Raw genomic sequence first — 21,028 nt, forward strand, 5'->3', positions numbered from 1 at the left:
TATCACAAGCGGTAGATAAGACCACATAATATACCTGTACCTAATAGTCATAATAATTTGTCACAGTACCTGTACAGCTTACATAGATGGTAGATGACGTGGAGTCTTGGGTAATAGGCAGTATAGTATTATTTTTTATAAGTATTTGAGTATTTATTCCGAATACTTTTTAAAAGTAATAAGTTTGATGATGTGGTGTGTCGATAGATATACGGTGCCAAAAATATACGATTTAATACAATAATTATAATATACTAACAGGTTATTATCAAGCTACTATGTGTCTTGTGGACCTTTTAACGTAAAATGTTATGATGATTGATATCAATATTCTGAATAGATATTTTAATTTTACAGGATTTGGTCATTGATTAAACAAGTAGTTCATCGTTCTGACATGACGTCGTCGTTGCCTTACGCACAATTTGAAAACGAAAACTATTCTGATGAACAATTGGATCTCCCTACGACTTCGGTAAGATTGAATACTATTAAAATTTCCAATTGAACCATAAATTATAATGATAGCTAGTTACCACGTAGTTGTGATTCAAAATTTAAAAAAAAAATGCGGTTAATCAGGTGTGGTATCTTCCATGAATTGTTTTTTTCGAAAATAATGTTATCAACACGATAATATTTACTATCACAATAATAATATTTAATAACAACAACACTGTATAGTTGAAGTTCAACAATTTTTGCACATTATTCGTTTTCTTACCTACTACAAACTTTGATATAATTGAAGGCCCTCGAAACTCAAAACTCTACTGTCCCTGATGATGTACCTTAAGTAAGTAGTAATCGTGTGAATTCGATGGTTTCAGAGGGATATTAAAGTTTATCATATTGATGGCACGTATGAAACAGTTTCAGTTACCCAAAGCACAACATCCGAACAAGTATGCTCTCAAATAGGCAAAAAAGTTTTTATCCAATATTATGGCTGGTCAATTGTGGAAGTTTGGAAGGACGAAGGGATAGGTAATTAATAATTATGTACTTTTAATTGTGCTGTTTAACCTTTGTTAATTACTGTTGGGTATACCTAATAATATGTTCATTTTTGTTAAGAGAGAACATTAGAAAATCATGAATCTGTGTTAACATGTTACCGTAGAATGGAGCATGAGAATAACAGAATTTTGGTGCTCCAACTAAACAACAAAATGTTTCACATGTTCAAGAACCCAGAAGTAAATTTTATTTCATGTATAGAGTGGGCCATGAGAATTAAAAAATAATAATAATATTTTTCCAGTCAAGCATCTTAGGGCCCATCCTATATGTACATTTTTCAACTATTCTAAGTTCTAACTATGAATATTTTTTTATAGGAATTCTCTCTCTACAGAACACTGGATATTGGTAAAAAAAAAGAGGCCCAACTTATTCAGGTAATTTAATATTTTATCTAATATAAAGTATAAAAAATATTTTTTTTTTATTAATATCTGAATTTATAGAAAAATAAATAACAACTTCTTAAGTATCAATTTATTAAAAAAATTTAAAAGGATATAAAAATATTAGGTACCTATATAAAATTATTTGGGAGTAGGGTTGCCAAATTTTAATCAAGGGTACCAAAAAATAAAAAAAGGTAAATTTTCTATGAATTTTTATTTAATATTACCTTGTGGTCAACATATATAAATACCTATAGAGCACATTAATATAAAATATATATATTCAAATGCAAGTCTAAAGCCATAGATTATTTGATTTATTGACAGCAATATCTGATAACTAATTTTACAAAAACGATAAAATATTTTTATATTTATATCAATCTCTTGTCAAAATGTTTGATCTGATGAAAATACCGTCATTTTATAGGTACACTAGCAACCGGCTTTTTAAGCTTATGAAAGTGAAGTACCGATTGTGTTGGTAAAATACTAACCGGGTAGCAACCTTAGTTGATAGTTCAGTGAAATAAGAAAGAAATGAAAATAATAAGCAGTAAAACTAATTTTCCTTCCAGTTTGTCAATATAAAATTTTTGTTTTTTTAATTGATGATAAATTAAACATATTTTAAGTAATATATACTTAGATAATTCATACATATTATGTGTATTATCTAAGAATAATATACCTATCATTCAATTAATTAACTTCCTCATAATTAAATATCTTAATAATTATATCACAATGTCAACGTATCATGTATTATGTAAATATTAACATTTCAAATAAATAGTTATAATTTCGAAGATTGAAATTAACTCAACTAGTCTTACTTCTTTGTACAAAATAAGTAACACTATTAAAAATTAAAAACATTCTAGTATTTTCCAATTTTCAGTTACTCATTAATCTAAAAAATGTATGGGGATGGGGAGTAACCCTTTTTTTTTATTATTCCAGCCCTCTACTTTTTACGTTGATTCTTCTTTAGTCAGAATTTTAAGTAATTGAACTTCAGCCAAATTTAGTACACAAATTGAAGGCCAAGTTAAATGTATTTGAAGTGTTATATTTTGTGAATCAACATATTCATTATAAACATTTATTTTATTTATACTTTAAAAAAATGTAATTTGTATTATTTTGTAGCATACACATTTTTCTAATTATTATTATTAATAAATAACAATGACTTAAACTTGAAATTTGAAACAAATCAATTTCTTAATATTTTAACTATAGTTTAAATAATTTAATAGTAAATCAAAAATATGTTATACACCACTGATTCTAATTAAATTAACTTCCCTTAAATTGTCCCTTTATAAAAGCTTTTACTAAATATTTTTTAGATTATTTATATTTTTAAAATATTTTTTGTAATATATGTATAGAAGTTCTACCAAGTGATAAATTGTATTTTCATGATCTATTTATGTATACCGTGTTCCTATAAAAATTACCAAATGGTTGCCTGAATTCAAAATATTAATCATTATGCTTATTTTATTATTAATGCATTACATTATCCCTCAATAGTAGTTATTAGTGAATATTGTATGACTGTAGTATTTTATGTTGAAATTGATTTAAACATTTTAAACCTTGATTAACGAAGTATTCAATAAACATAGATTAACAGAAACTAAACCTAACAAATGTATTTTTAATACACTGTCTACTTGTTAACTTTTTTAAACTTCAAATAATTACTTGATGAATATTTAAACTAATTAATTTGAATATATATATTAGCTTAAATCATAGATTATTATTAAATATTTGTAAATAGTTCAAGATATTGAATAAGAATTAATAATTAATTCTAGATTTGTTAAAGTAGTAAATAATACCATATTATCGTTGTTTATTATTTTTAGAAAGTCCTCAATGGGGACACCTGTCCGCTACATTTTGGTCAAGTATGGGTATATGATTGTAATAAAACAAAGCCCTTCTGGGATATCACAGTTTTGTTGCTCAAGGATAAAAATCTTTATCTCTCATCAAATGTAAGTATTTAAAATTTCTAGTAGTTAACTAATAATCACAAATGTACATAGTAACAGTGGTGCCAAACATGTAATTCAGGTAGTTCAGTTAAACTGCCTTAAAAATTGGGTGGGTGGGTGCCAGGTGGGTATAACAATAAAGTGTACCTTCTAGTCTTTCTCTTATATTCATATTAAACACAGAAATAAAATACTAGAATTAGTTAAGTCTCTCATATTTTGTTTGAAGGGGTGGGCAAGACAATTGATCTATTTGAACTGCCAGTTTTAATTTCATTTGGCGCTACTGCATAGTATATATTATATATTATATAATTGTTATGTGGTTTTTAATTTTGCAGCACAAAAGCATAATACCATACATTAGGAAATTCGGGATTAACTACTTACACAACTTTATCATGGTAAGATAATACATCAGTCTTTGTGTTGATACTAGTTAAATAATAGAAAATTAATTTTTCTATGAATATTTTATATTAATTTTTATTTTTATACTACCATTAATTTTATTTTGGGACTAGTTAAAAGAGGCTTGTCGTTTTATTATGAATAACTATCCATCTGTAACTACGGATGATGTTTTCAATGTCATTCAAATAATGAAATTTTAAATGAAAATAATAAAGTATAATTTATGAATGTAAAATAATTGCATTATGTCAAGATTTGGCAATAGTATAAAATGTGCATAAGATAGAGTTATTTAATTTGTCATTTTTTTACTAATTTAAATTTATTTAGTTCTATTATATTCAATATAATGAACTCAATGAAATTTGTTGGTTATGCATAACTTAGTATGTAATTACATACTAAATAATTTACCATTCAAAATATCTAATATTTTAATTTTTTCAAATAATTTGTAAGTAATTTATTCCTCAAATTATTATTTCATTACTAATTGTAGTTTATGTATATGGTAATTTTTCATATAATTGTATTAGGAGGTATAAGCAGTGGTTTGAACTATAAATATATTATTACTGCAATTGTACATATGTAATGATCAAAACCACATGATTTCTATGGAACTTGTTTTAATATAATGTTATAATCAAAGTATTTTTAAATCAATTCCAAATTATTGAATCTTCAAATTTGGATAGTTCAGTGATAATAAGTTTTTGCCCTGACATTTGTCTATTTGTTCATTACAATAATGAATAAATTAATACTTCAATTACAACAAAATCTAATAAGTAACAATTATCTAAATAAAAATAAATTTCTGGATTGGAGTGGGGCGGTTGCTGCTATCAGTCATTCAACGTGATTGATAGTAGACACCGTCCGCTGCCACTAGTTCCCAGATGGGTGACCACCCGGGTTCTTAGTGATAGAAACCTTAATGGTCTTAGTAGCAAGGCTCAAGACCTATAAGAAACAAAAAAAATATTTATTTTTAGTAAGTATAAAAATTAAAAAACTATATTAAAAAATAAAATATATAATAATAAAATAAGATAATAGTATATATTAAAATTATACTGTTATTGATATAAATATAGAAATGTATTATGCTTCTTCACTTATAATATAAATTATTAATCACTAAAACATAAAATACAGTAGACGCCCCTTATAATACTCACATTGGGACCAGCACAAAGTGAGTCTTATAACCGAATGAATCTTATAGGCGAAGTGGGAAAAAAAATTAATTACATATTTATGAATTTTATTTTACTACATATTTTTCTTTAATTTTTATACTCTAATACATATTACATATGACATACGTATTATTGAATAAATTAAAAAAATTAAAATTACAATACATGTAAAAAATGATTATATGCATTAATAAAAAATTATAAAAGATGTATGTATAATGTACCTATTTATTATTTATGAAAAAAAATTGTGATTTTGTTTTTTTTTTAGTTATAAACTAATATTCTGGAAATATATTGGAAAATGTGAAAGACAATACAATTTGTTGTACATACACACATAATAAAACAAAAAACATTAATTTATTCTAAATTTTGACCAAAAATGTTTATTTTTTTACCATTTTTTTTTTTAAATTTGAGTCTTATAAACAAATTGTTGAGTCTTATAACCAAATTTTTTATAACGTATTTGGATACGTCCTGACCGTTTCAGACAATTTTGAGTCTAATAAGTGACTGAACCTTATATCCGTGAGTCTTATAAGCAGCGTCCACTGTATATGAAATTTACCTAATCCAATATTCTTAAAAATACTAAATAATTAAAGAATATAATGCATCTAGTTGAACATTGAGATAAATAGATCAATAGCTAGTATGCTTAAATATTTTCATCGACTTTAGCAAACAAAAATATTTAGTCTTTAAAAGAGTTATCTTAAAGTATTTTTCTCTTTGTAGAGTGCCAAAGATTAGATTTACTAAGTCCTGATGGGACGTTTGGTCATCATAGGTATCAATTATTTCACTTGGTTAAATAAGAGCTTAAGATTTTTCAAATACGACAATAATTACTGAATAACATAACATTTTTTAAATTGGGATACATACTTTCTCATTTGGGGCAATTTATTCAAAAAGCTATTGTTATTTATTTTTAAATTTATAACAAACTCATAATTTATTTTTAGTTATCAATAATTATTAAGTTTGTCTGTGTAATATATATATATATATATATATATATATATATATATATATAATATAGGCAATACTGGCAATTGATTGGCTGTAGGCTAAACTTCTATTAAATTTTATGAAATTTTGTTACTAGAGGTCAACATTGCATGTGGTGGTTTTCCATCGTCTTTATTAACTAATTTTTATAATTTATTAATCATTTATATATTACCAAAATAAATTTAATTATTTTTCAACCAACAGTAACCATAAATTATATATTACATTATTACAATATTAACAAATTAAGTAATTTACATTTATTATTTATTTTATGCTCAGGTTCTACAATTTCTTTTGTAATCAACAATGAGGTCATTTTAAACTATAGCAATTTTTTTTTATTTTATCATAAATAATTTATGTGTAGTATCTTATTACCATGTGAACTTGTGTTAATACTGTTAATAATTTATAATCCAAAACAATTAATACTTACTATTTATTATTTATCTTATCAGATTTTAATGACTAACTAGTGAATGACATACAGAAACTTATAATCCATTTTTGAATACGTGTAGATTAATGTGAATTACCAATAAAATATAAGCTATAGTTTATCTAGTTTTCTGTAAGTACAGACATTTTGTTGCACATGTTCTCACATTTAAATATATAGGTATATATTATGATTTTTATCGTATAGGCTAAAATCTACATAATTTGATTGCTATTTAATTAAAACATAAGAATTAGAAATAATATTTCTATTGCAATTATTGATGTTTGCAGTTGTCTAATGGTTAACATTTATTTTGAATTCTATATCACTTTTTTGGATCATTTATTATATAAAAAAAAATGTATTTAATATCTCTTGAGTAGGTTTAGCATTTTATCAACTAATGGACACCTGAACTAAAATCGTGTTTTAAAAAAAAATAGTTTCTTTTATATTTTATATTAATAGATTTATTCGCATGAATTGCAGAAACATATTGTAACATAACGGCAGTGATATTTTTTATGACCTTTGACTATTCCTACTGATATATACAAACATACACGATACACTCTAACGTAGGTTACTACTCATAAAGTTATATGTAAAATTGAGAATGACAAGAAAATAGGAGTGTCCATTTGCTGGATCTCTTGACAATGTCGGCAAAAACCTACGGCAAAATAGTGAAAGATAACTTGGGCCCATGCCACAAGGTTTTTGGCCTTAAAATTCGGTCAATTATTATCAGCGTACAGTAATAATAATAATAATAGTAATAATATGTCTTCAGAATAGTTGGCAACAGCGTACGTGAACCAGAACCAAAACATAATTTTTGATTGACACATTGCTTATGGTGAGACGTTGCCAGTTTGCGCGTAATCCGTATACGGTATACTTCAATAGTAATATTTAGAGGTGTGTTACATGCTCGATGTATTAGAAAATTAGGTAGTAATAAATTTGTTTTATCAAAATATTCATCAATAATTATTTGAACGAATTTGACGAATGCATTGAGTTAAAATTTAAAAAAGAAACATTGTCTTAATTTGTCTGTAATTGTTTTATTATTGCGTTTTAAACACTTATGACTTATTGAGTTTTTTAAAAATTATTTTGAAGGTGTCCTAAGTCTCCATACGCATGTTATTAACTTATAGAAACAGGGTAGATCGTAGATCGAACGTGTTAATGTTATAAAGATTAGAATATTATCTAATAAAAAAAAACCTGCGAAGTCCATAGTAGGTGACGGATCTACCTCGTCATTCAGTAGGTCACTGTAATAGATGTGTCAAATTTAAATTTAATGATAAATCATTTAGTACGTTCAAATAAGACTTTTAGCGGGGATGACGGCTTATGTTTACACATTTTAAACGCTTAAAAAAAAATTGTGACTATGTATTTTTGATATTCTAAAATTATGATCTTAAACCTTGTATTACATTTTCAAACTTTTTTGCTCTCAAACAAATTTGTTATTAAACATAAGTCGAATAAGAACAAACAAATTTTTAAGTTTTAAATGGTCTATAAATAAAACAAAAATAACCAAAATATTTTTCTATGTCTTTTGAAAATCCTTGTGTTAATATTATAGCTTATGGTTTTTAACACAAAAAATCATCAATGTAGAGCAAACATATACAGTATACACCCCTCCACTTAGAATCTAAAAAAAATTTATATTTTATGTTCATTAAAATTTAAAATATATTATTATTATTTCAATGGCTTGTAATAACGTTCCGATTGATTGTTAATAACCGTTGTGGTTTTTTCGACCTTGAATTTATACGAATTTTCACTAAACAAAAGGATTACAAATTTGAGTGTTTTTTGTTTGCATGAGGTAATTTGTTCGTATTGGCAACGACGTTTCGTGTGGTAAGCCCGGGAAAACAATAAAACCCTCCAATCCAAGTATCCAACAATGGCTATTATTGATTCTACGATGGGTTTTTTTGAATCGTTGTGAAGTTTTCGCATAAATTACAATCGGCTACAGAATTTGGAAAATCTCTGTAGATTTTCCAGAAGGTCCGATTTATATGCGTGCCGTGAATAAATCTTCGCGAAAAATGGGTTGTTACGTACCCATATATTGTTTGAAGGTGCGGGCGATTTATTTAAAAATTCACCGTCTTCATTGTACCCAACATTTGTTGCAATTATACTCAAGAATAGGATTAGATATTATATAAGGGGTGATTCACCATTTTATTCTTCAATATTTTTTTCTGATCCTGGAATTTTCAAGCATACTTATTACTTAGGCCCATATTTTCAAATATTTAGATTTTTATACCATTTAAAAGAGTCAAGTAGTAATACAAACTTATTTTTTTCAAATGTTAATCGCCTTTTTTTCTGTTAATTGTCTATTGGAGCTTAAGCGGTTTGAAAATTATAATTATATTTTTGATTTGAAAAAATTGCCGCCTGGGTCTAGCTATAATTAATATTAGATTAGAATATTATCTTTATTGCCTACAATATAGATTTGAAAAATTTGAAAACCATTCCTTCAAATTTTAATTTATACAGGACCTACCTATCAATATTTAAGAAAAATCATTTGTTAATACTACAAGACACTCTTTATATGCTTGGTGAAACACTCTGTATGTGACTTAATGAGAAAAAATAAATAAATCTCAAATCTCGTCTGCCTCTCTAACGCTAGTCATAATTATTATATATATTATAATTATACATGGACTATAATTAAGGTAAAGTCATTTTGGTATTAAATTAACCTATTATAAGACCTGAACTTGTATTCATATAAAAGTCACATCAAATCCATTTTTTCAATTGACGAAATCCGCAGCTCATCCATTCGAAAATAGTATGTTGCTGATTTGTCCCCAATATCTTATATTCTTATAAATGTTTGAAAGTAATAATTTGAAGTCCACATTATTTGCCAACTATTAATGTATGTAGCTTATAATATGTATGTATATGTACGTTTGTCCGCCATAATATTTATGAAACTAAAGATATATTTATTTATTTTTATTATGAAGATCACCGTCTGCGAAAACTTTTATTTCTATAAAAATAATAGAACGTATCAAATCATTTTAATCAATTCACCGTCCACCGTCGTGTTAAAATAAATCGTTGGAAATACGGGTTAACAGGTTACAAGATAAACGTAAGATAAAGATTATCTAACTTTTGCGTTTTTGAAAAAATAAATACTTTTACATGATTATATGATTTTATGTAGGTACTTACAAATGTCTTGCTACTTTTTATCATAAATAAGTCTATGTGTATTTATCATTTTATTTCACTTTTAAAGTCTGTTAATACCTAATGGTCAATAGACTGTTACGGGTACAATATTTTGCATATTAATAACCTATATGCATAACAAAATATAAACTGTATTTTGTCTTTCCAAAATCTGACGTAGAATTTTTGAGCGTTTTGTGTTGAAAATATTACCGAGCAATATTTTATTGGTCAGGAAAGCTATAGGGTTACGTCTTTAATCGAGGGTGCCGCTGCCCTAACTCTGTTCATTGTGTGATGTACAGCGCAGGCGTACGTTGAAGTGAGTATTCGAGTGGCGATTAGTTATTTTGAATATTTTGGTTGTTACGTGTCAACTCGAATCACTTGAATTATATAGGTACAACGATCGTTTGATATATAGAAATAGAGGGGTTATACTCGTATATTATCCGTCTTTGCGTCATGACCGCGAGGTACAATAGTTTCGGATAAGAAATTATCGTCGTCCGTGTTGAAAACCTTTCGAAACGAAATCGAAGAAATTACGATGCATGATGTGGCCCGCTAAATAATGTCTAAAAACAAAGAAAAAACCAAGTGCGTTTATCGTCGGCCGACGTGTTATTGTTATTATATTTATCATTATACGTTGAGCGCATGAACGGAAAGGGTGTCACTGTCGGTCCGAGGGTGGCAGGGTGCACTATTCGCGCGCAGTGTTCGCTTGCAGCGGCGGGGGAAACGACGAACGGCCGCCGCTAACACAAAGACGTAACGTCACGCGGCGTACAGCACCCCTACTCAGTCCTACCCCGAACAGCTGTTTGCGCTCCGCCCTTGCCGGATTAGACGCCCGTTCCGGTTAGACGCCCGCGGTTCCGTTGTGCGGGTATGAACGGAACGCGGGACAGGCCTTGTCCCGCACACGCACGCACGTGCCACGTAGGCCTGCATCACCCTTCCGCTGTACGACTAACGTTTTATTGACCTACCCTATGCCTCCTAGCCCGGAATTCCGCCCTCCGCCGAAAACGCCGCGCCGCAACAAAAGCCGCTCTCTCGGCCCCCACCGCAACCGGAAGACCCTACTCTCGCTCGATGTGCAATAAGCCTCGCGACGCGTCGACGGCCGCTTTCACAATATGCATTCGCTCGACGGCGGCGTCAGCATCCCGACAGCGGCGGTCGCATATAATAATATGTAACGGCAACGTCGCACTCCTCTCCTACGCCTCCCCTCCCGACGATGTTATACGCGTATTATATATATATAAGTACTCGAAACGTTATTATGTACGCGCTGTATACCTATGCAGCGATTCCCGCGCCGTCATCGGAAAAAAAATTTCGTTTGCCGCCGGCTCAACACCTGCCCGCCACCGTGATACGCTCTTCTCGGTCGCTCGCGCGCGCTGCATACATACATGGCACAATATTATATAGGTACATGTTCGTGTGTGCATCCGCACTGACGGATGGACGCGCATCGTGATTTCGCTAGTGTACCAAGGTCGGGGTTACGTGTCGTGTTGTACATATTATTATTGTTATTATTATTATATGTTCAGAGGTATAACGTTACTATGTATAATTTATATGTATATAACTATTGAACTACCTTTATATAGATACATACAATAAACCTCAATGGTATTATCCACGGGAACACGCGTTTAGTGCCAGAGATGCATTGATTGGGGGGGAGGGGGGGGCTGACCGATGAATTTGAAGGTGGGCGTATTTATTGCAGGCTAAAGAGATGCGCACTCTTTCCTCTTCACTTTTAATGTAATGAGCTTATCAAAAAAATCTACTAGTAAAAAATAGTAATTATTGATTGTTTTACTCTATACTGACTTAGAAAGGAAAGATCCAACTGGACGATACTATATGACAACTATTATTATTAATTGTATTATTAAATATATATATTGTATAATACTTGATTCCCTCTCCCCCAATTCGAGCACTGTATGTAATTGTATGTATAATATTTGACCCGGATGTCTTAAGTTTACAAAAATGCAGCTTGATTTTTATCGAACAATGTACAATTTTACTAAAGTCTAATCGTTTTATATAGTTACTTATTATACTTAAGGTACTGCAGGACATATTGTCAGTGTCGTACTGGAGGGTTGGAATCTGGGTCTTAACACCATCCCTTCCGTGCCCTTTGCTGCAGCATAGTACCTATACATACATGTTCATAAAAAAGTTGTAATTAAAAATGTTTCGATTTTACTTTGAAATAGACATTTTTCTCTATATTCTATAATAATACATATATACCAGTAACGAGTTATTCGTGGGTAATTTTACTTGAATTTTCTCTGCAAGAAATTATTATACTTGCATTTTTTCATGATATTCATAAATCACCATACCAAAAACAGACAACTTTTTAATAATTATTACCACGTAATATTAATTTGGGAGGCGCCAAACTCCTAAATTTAAAAAAAAAAAACGTAATTTAACTGAAAAAATATGATGTGTTATTGTTTAACAATTTAAACATATTTAATACACCTTTAACCTTTTTTTATTCCAATCAGAACAACTTAGGAAGGATTTCGTATTAAATTGTCAAGCCTTATTTAGATAGTGAAAATGAAAGTTTTATGAATTTTAATTTTAACCACAAAATAATTTGCAATTTTCGTGATTTCTACAAATGTCTTCAAAATGTTAACTTCAAGCTCGTGTAAGAACAACACAATTATTGTGAATATATACAAGTGAAGCGTGCTATTTGATATTTTATCCGCTGCACGGAAAAACATTGAATCTTATATCATGTAGCTACGTTTTAAAATTATGATTAAAAAAATGTATCGATCCTGTTGCTATATGATAATCTAATTGCATTAAATTTATATTTAAATTGCTATAGGGTCAACCTAAAGGTACTTTAAGAATGTAACTTGAAATCATGACGTTATAATTTATAAGATTAATTTCATCTTTGTCATTGATTGGATGGGTGCCATGACCACTGTAACCTGTAATAGGCCACTTAAAATTGGTTAGAAAATAAAGAAGTTATATCCAGCCCCAAAACATATAATATATATGTTAAAAATTGTGACTATGTTTTTATGACATTTCTAAGACGTATGTTATGGAAAAACCTTGTAAGCTTTTTTACCAAGAAACAAAAATTTTATCAAAATAAATGTTTAAAAAAAGTTTAAAATGTCTATAAGTACCTAGTAGTTAATGCTATAATAAATATTTGGTGACATTTGACAAGTTAATGTGGTTATTCATTTTCTAATTTATATAGTAAAAAAACAAAATCCAATTTTGCTAAATACCATAAACCACGCTCAAATTGTAAGTGTGAAGAATTTTCACTGTTTCTCAAGTTGACGTGAGACACACAAAAAAATAAACATTGTAAATCTAATATACGTTTATAGGTCCGCTAAGGAACTAAAAAAAACATGCATAATATATGTACTTTTCATCAAAAATCATATTAAAAAACAGTACAAATTAATAATGTCTACAAATATGCACGTCTTAAATCCAAAAGAATTACTAACTAATTACTTTTTTGAAGAAATATAAAGCAATAAATTTCATTTCAAATTCATTGAACATCTGTTTATTTCACTATCTATATGCCAATGCTTAAGTGTTTTGCAACGTTCATAAGTTTCTTATATAGGTATATATGATATATTAGGTTGTGTAACGCTGCAGTGTTTTTATAATGTAAATTGTAGTACTACAATTACAGTATTGTTGAACTCTTAAAAATCATCATTGTTATCTCTTCCATTATATAATATTATTTATAGTATACTTAAACAAATTTCACTTAGATAATCCCGTTTTGTCATCGAATTGGTTTTAAAAAACGTTAAAAAATATTCAGTATTGTGTTACCTATGTGAAATTGGGTTAATATATTATAACTCAAATAAACATGTATCTATTATAGAATATATATTTTGTTACATTTAAATATAATACATAGTAGTTAGGATTATGCATATATATACATACAATATACATACCTAATAAAAATATGATATAACTATATGATATATGATATATAGCAGATATCAGTAATGTATAATTTATGAAAATAGCTGAGAACTTTTGTAATGATGTAATAATAAATATCATATCACGTATATTAATATTAATTATCAATCACTATTTTCAAAATATAAGCTTTATTAATTATAAAGGCACTGTAGCCTGTAGGTATATACGACTACAGCTACCGATAATATGGCATGTGATCTGAATCATACCTATCATATTTCGTCGTACCTATGTAATGAACAGAATTGATTCTCATATTTTATTTTAATGTTTGTCGTCTTCAATTGTTAATTGTTAATCGTTGAGCTGAAATAGTAAGTTTGCTATAGCAGCTAATAAAAACAAAAAAATGTTTGTCGTTTAAGACTCAATAAGTTGTTTTATATTAATAAATAAAATAATAGTAAATTTAAAAATTAATATTACATACAGTTAGAACACACAGTAAGTTTTTATAAAACTCCATAATTATTTTTTTCCACGAAATCAGTTTTTATTCGATATCAATTAGACTACTATAACTGTAATAATATACCTACGACCGATATAAAAACATAAAATTTCTTCAAACTATCAGTTATCAAGTGTTGTATGCATTATTGTGTTATTCAAACGTCTAATAAAAGTAGAACAACAATTTTAAATAAATCAGGACGACTTGTCATGTATAAAGCATGAACAGTTATTTGTTATACGAATCGGTGTTTTGTGCTACTTTATGGAGTAAATAGTGGAAATAAAAATAAAATATTAAAGTTAAATTTAAATCTAAAAGTTGAAAAAAATCAAAGAGAAGTTATGTAATTATTTATGAGGGTAGAATGTCCATATTAAGTGTAGATAAGACATAAATTCTACCGTCAATAATTAATGCGATTATTTGTAGACATAGGGATTTAATTTAATGATAAAATATGCATTTTTGTCGTAATGCCATGTAATATGCGGTTTTAAATGTTATTGCTTATTAGTTGTTACAATTTACAGTGATAGAAATGTATCGTTTAGAGAATTTAAAATATTATAATATCCATTCCAAAAACTGCAAACTCAGTAAAACTTTTTATATTTCTTTTACTAACCTTGCTATTTTATCATACATTATAAATTGTTTATAGTTTCGATGACGTATATTTATAGATTTGTTATTATTATTGATCAATTTTATTCAAATAAATAATTTTTAATACTTTAAGAAATCATAATAACGTGTATTAAATATAAAGTGTTGTAAATTATACACGTGAGACCATGTGAGGGAATAAGTATTACTAATTAGTTGATACAAAATTGATTTTGAAAATTTCTATTATTAAAGATTAAAATTAATTTATATTAACAACAAATTTTTAAAGTTTTATTTTATGTATAAAATAATTTTACAGTAGTAAACTATTTGTACTTTAATGTTGAGTGCAAGGTTGAGTATTAGAATTTTAAATTGTATGTAATGAAATCCGAATAAATATTTTTAATTTTTACTAATAAGGTAGTATGTATATATTTGTACCTATGTATTCTTTATGTAGCAGTATAAAAGTATTTAATATTTATTATTATTATCAAATACAAGGGTATATTATAATGTATGTCTTACGGTTCAAGTCTAAGCGATCGTAGTAAAATAAAATAGTAATATACCCATATAATAGTATATAACTATGCATGTTGTTATTTTTTAACGTATTACTACTTATATTTTCGACTTTAAGTTGAGCCATAGAAATGTATTGGTTTTACGTGATGTGATTTTTTTGTGTGTATGTCATGTTTTGGAGTAGAAAATTTTGTTCAATTATCGAGGGTTAATTTAGGTAGCGTATAGTTAGTACATTCGGTGAAAAGTAAGAAAATCTCAATACTTTTCTAAATTATTTTCATCTTTCCTTGGGATATTTTTTAGATTTTAGATTTATGTTGATAAAATAAATGTTTAAGTATAGTAATTTACAAATATCAAAATTGTATGCGTCATTTTTTATAAGCATTCATTCATTCGTTCAATAAATTGGATATTTAAACTAAAAATAATGATATTTTCTGAATAGATTTTAGTTATTTTATAATAGTTTAAAAAATATTGATCGCCGGGTTTTCAAACATTTCATCTATTCGTATATTATTTTCTACACAGTTTTAAGCTATTTATACCACGATAGTTCATACACGTTATGTCATGGTTGACTTAAAATTAATTTGTAATTTAAAAAAAAATTTAGTTCAATATATACCGAATTAGAAATACGTTATAATAATATAAAAAAAAGTATCCGTAGAGATAGATACATTCGTCTTATTCCCTCAGCATGGTTTTTTGTATTTATTGATTGATCCTCCTATATAATGTATACTCATTGAATGAGGTCCAATCGAAACCTACTATTCTTAAAGATCGAGTTCCCCGGTTTTTATTGTTAATGTGGATTATTTTTTTATCAATAATAAATCATTTTAGTAACTTGTCTAACGTCTATATTCAATATACAATATCCATTACAGTAGGTATGTACTCTTTCTTCTTTGGTTATTTTTACTTGACGGTTTTTACATTATATATAAACTGCCTGATAAGATTTGGCTCTTAAAATGCTCATCAATGCCAACAAAAAATCACCCCTCTAAAAAAAACTTTAACGTCCAAATTGAGCAACTTTTATAATTCATATTTTTATATAATATCTACATAGTCATCCGTGAAATATGAAAATTTTGTTTTTTAGCTTTCGCTATAATGTATCCCTAGTAAAAATCCTCATCCAATTATTACAAGGTTTTCGCTCTTAATCACTAAAACACCAAACAACTTTTACACGAGGTCATTATTAATTAATTTGGTGTTCAGCTGTAGTTTCTCTCAAAATCGTTTATATAAATACAATATCATAGTATTATTTGTTCAATTCTTTCGCCCAACTCTTCCATCAAGAATTAATCAATCAACTTCATTATTTTGAAAAATATCGCATTACTGTTAGAACTTCTCCTCACCTCCAGTAGTGTAACTGCCAACAAAGAACTTATTTCTTTGTCATCGTGTTCTTTTGGGGAGTCTGAAACATTACATCCCCTCAGAATTTTACTCGGCATCAAATCATACTTTAAAACTAAATACTAAATTTAATATTGTATTTTTTTTTTTATCGATCAATGGATGGATAAAATATAATTTACTATTTTTATGCCTACAGTCAGATGTGTGTATATAGTAGTTACAGATATATATATAATATTATAGTGTAATATACAATAATAATAATAATAATAATCTTTATAGGTTGAAAATTAATTTCAATTTACAATATAATGTATATACATACAGACATACAGTTGTAGCATAATCAATAATTGCATACTTACATTTATAGTATCATATAATATAATACGTATCACTATATGCAAGTAATTTGTATGACATCAATGCAGTGAGTAATATTTGAATATAATAAAAGAGAACAAAAACGGATAAGAACAAAAAAAATTTTATTTCTATATTGTTTGATAATTTAAATGAGAATGTATATAGTGGGTGATCAGTTTAACGTTAAACTCTCATTACTATACCAATTTTTTTTAACATAATTTTAAGCCGTTAAAAACACATTTTTTACGAATTTTTTAACTTTTTTTTAACTACAACGTGCATTATTAATTTCTTATTCCAAAGTGTTTTTGGAGTACTCCAATACATAAATATTGCATTTTTGACATGTAATTCTCGAGTTATAACTTAATAAGAATTTAGTGTTTAGATGATTGGAGTAGAGTAGTACAAGGGTACTATGCTATATTATATTAGTCACTATTTCACTACTCCACTCCATGTATCCTTTAAATAATCTAAAGTCTTAGAAATGAACTACTTGTCCGAAATTTGGTTTTTATAGATCAAAATACTCCGAATAATATTCTATTTCGGAATATTAAATGTATGTTATCATTCATACAAGTGAAACTTTGAAAAACGTAAGTAATAATAAAAAATCGTAAAGGAAAAATTTTTTTTCTTTAACTGTTTTTTGTAACGACTTGAAATTATATAAAAGAAATATTTTCAAAACATATAATATGCGTTTTCCGAAATAATAAGAATCTTACGTTAAATGGATCATCCTGTACATATTATAAAATTTCGAATTTCGTATACATATTATATTTTATAAAGACAAATTGTATATGATGACAACAAAAATGAGGTTGGGGCTCAAATAGGTGGCTATTTTTGTGTTTTCATACTTTTGACTTATTTACGTCGTTTATACCTCCCAAGCTTTGTCTACTTTTCGAAATTTTTTTTTTGCACAGTATTGTTACGGAAAAGGCCAGCCGGCCGATCACCTATGTACAAATTGCAAATACATGTATATTGTAATAAATATTATATTGCGATTTGCGGCGTTGTTGCGGATTACGAAATCGTCTTTGACGTGAGCTTTTTTTTCACCGGAAAACAGTGCGCGAGCAAGTTAAAAAAAGAAATTGCAACTTATTTATTCTGGCACGGAGCAAACGCAGCCTAATGAATATAACACATTGTGGAACTAGTTTCATTGCGCGTGTAATACTCAGCCCGGCCCGAATGTGAGTGTGTTGTATATATAGGCATTAGACAGGTAGTATATGTAGATATAGTAAGTATAGCTTAGCGTGTGCCTCTGACAGTCTGTATTACTGCTGCAGCATTGTAGTACGCTGTACGCCACACCAATAATTACCCGTGTGGCCGTGTGCGTAGTCGGGAGTTTTTCAATTTTTGTTCCCCTCCGCTTTGGTGTCACTCACTCGCCCACTCTTTCTCCCTCTCTCCGCGCTGTTCAAACGCAGCCGAGGTCATACTAATGTTCTATAGGTATACGTGGTTTTAACCTTGATTACCTTTTGTGCTGCAGTATAGGTACATAATGCGCCGGCGTGCACTCGAAATTTCATCCGAAATGCAAAACCCTTATTCAATATTATGCCAAGAGTACATCGTCATAAAATAACATTGTGTGTGCTGCAGCAGCAGTGCACCAAGGACCTGAAACTGAGTGTGTGTATGCGTGTGCATACAGTTCTCTAAAAAAAATTTGTATATACTCTTTATATACTACAAAGAACTTTAAGAACTGTGCAATAGTACTAATGTACTATAATAGTCCATATAGTATGTATATACCGCCCACCACTCCCGTTCGACCAATTATTATTATGTGACGGCGAAGCACACTTTTTGGCGATTTATTATTCTGTCGAGTTGTCAAAATCTCGAGCTCGTCTGTGATTTATCTTTGAATAAATGTCCTGTGTTGAGGGGTGGAGTGGGGGGGTTATCGCGGAGAGGGAAAAAAACCGCTTCTTAAACGCTGCCATTGTGAAATAATTAATGATGCACTGCAAGTGTTGCAGAGCAACATTGTTTCGACGACAGTTCAATAATAATATAATAATAATACAGACAGAGCAAAGAGATATCATTATTGTACATTGCAGTTAAACAAGTATTATCAACTTTTTTTCCTCAAATGGATCCTTTACGCGATTGCTCTGGTATATAGAGCTAGATTTTTATTGTCTTCACTCGTATTTATAGAGTAGATGGGTATTGGGTACTAACAAATGCGTTCCGTGACGGCACAATAAATCACTCCAACTTATGCGGCCGTTTAGAATCAAAGCGAAAGAAAAGGAGGACAACAATTATTACCATAAACTGTACAGTAGTCATTGATATTAAACATATGAATACGGCATTTCTCTCTTCTTTAAACATATACTTTTAGGCAAACATAACGGAGATAGAGACAATGGATCTCACTAGCACAAAAGTTTCCGAGCGATGAAGAAACTAACATTTCCACAACAGAGAAAAGATATGTAACGATTATGCGGTAACTTGCAGTTGTGTTGGCTTACAGATTATTACATAATGTTGCATCCATAAGTTTAATATCAATGGACATTGGACAGTGATAATAATATTGGTACTATTATCAGTAAAGTTAATAGCTCGTTATCTTTTCTGTTCTCTTATCGTTAGCTTTTTGCAGTGCAAGATGGGTAGTCGGGTGGTAGAATAGTCCTGCCACAGCTGCTACGTAATTAGTGCTCAGTTATATTTCCGTGGGGATGAAATGTATTACAATTAATGTATTTATTTTTCAAATCGTGTACCTACTTAAGACTGTTACACTTTCTAGAATAATAATCGTACTCCTCAAATGCCAATTTGTAATGATGTTCAAGCAACAAGCATATATTGCATAATACAAAAAAATTACACATTTGCGTTATATTATGTGGTATTATAAATTATAAACCTACATACGGCTTTGAGTGACAATGTCCATCATTTCTTCTTATAGGGCAAACAATAGAATGTAGAAAAATTGTATGCGTATATATTATATAAATGTACCTTCATAATTTATTATATTCTATTTTTATGCAAAGGTACGCATATGGGCATACCATACGGGGTGACTTCAGACTTGCTGTGCTTGTCCCTGTGCTTAACTTATTTTCTATAATTAATATTATTTAACCGATTTAAGTAAGACTTCCAACCTATGTTATATGTATGTATATATCTCTGCGCTCTCAGACGTTACTATCAATAAATAAAAACATTTTGAAAAGGTGACTATATTATTAGAGCACCAGTTCGCCACGAATTTTTATAATTCATATAGTATCTGTTGATTTATGACATAAAACCATAATCAATCCCAAAATCAAATTATTATAGCACTAATTTATGTAAATATTTTGAATGCCGAATCTCGATAATTTCCATTAAGTAATCTGAATTCTGATAGTTAAATAAATCTAAAAGCTTAGACGTGTGTCGGAAGGTAAAATTTATATTTTACTTAGGTGAGTGTGTATACGAGTGCAAACAAGTGATAATGAGACACTCTGTATAGAAACATTTTAGTATTATCATTATTCCTCTCGCTATTTTCTAGAGTGCAGCCAGCTTTGTCGTTTGTATCTTCTATAGTTCTATATACACGTAAGCAATATTGCTGCATTACTGTATATAGTCATGCAGGTATATACCACCACCACCGGCAATAATAATGATTGTTATTTAATATCAACTATTTCTATTACTTTTTTTTTTTGATCATTTCTACGCTACAGTTTTTTATCTGCTAATGATGTTTATTAGGTAGATATAACACAGGGCATTCATTTATTCATCTATTATTTATG

The 21,028-nt window shown here is 28.6% G+C and overlaps 1 protein-coding gene across 5 annotated transcripts in view; it reads left to right on the forward strand.

Annotated features, from left to right (window-relative positions):
- Nucleotides 1-21,028, forward strand: part of LOC111037884 (growth factor receptor-bound protein 14-like) — a 96,389-nt gene that overhangs the window by 53,216 nt on the left and 22,145 nt on the right. For all 5 annotated transcript variants that reach the window (XM_022320730.1, XM_022320729.1, XM_022320728.1 and 2 more), the window contains exons 2-7: nt 358-475; nt 831-987; nt 1,078-1,199; nt 1,341-1,400; nt 3,296-3,427; nt 3,769-3,831. In XM_022320730.1, the coding sequence (XP_022176422.1) occupies nt 358-475; nt 831-987; nt 1,078-1,199; nt 1,341-1,400; nt 3,296-3,427; nt 3,769-3,831 (652 nt within the window). The remainder of the gene's footprint in view (nt 1-357; nt 476-830; nt 988-1,077; nt 1,200-1,340; nt 1,401-3,295; nt 3,428-3,768; nt 3,832-21,028) is intronic.

The sequence above is a fragment of the Myzus persicae genome, unplaced genomic scaffold, assembly GCF_001856785.1.
Source record: "Myzus persicae strain clone G006 unplaced genomic scaffold, MPER_G0061.0, whole genome shotgun sequence".
Taxonomy (NCBI): Eukaryota; Metazoa; Arthropoda; class Insecta; order Hemiptera; family Aphididae; genus Myzus; species Myzus persicae.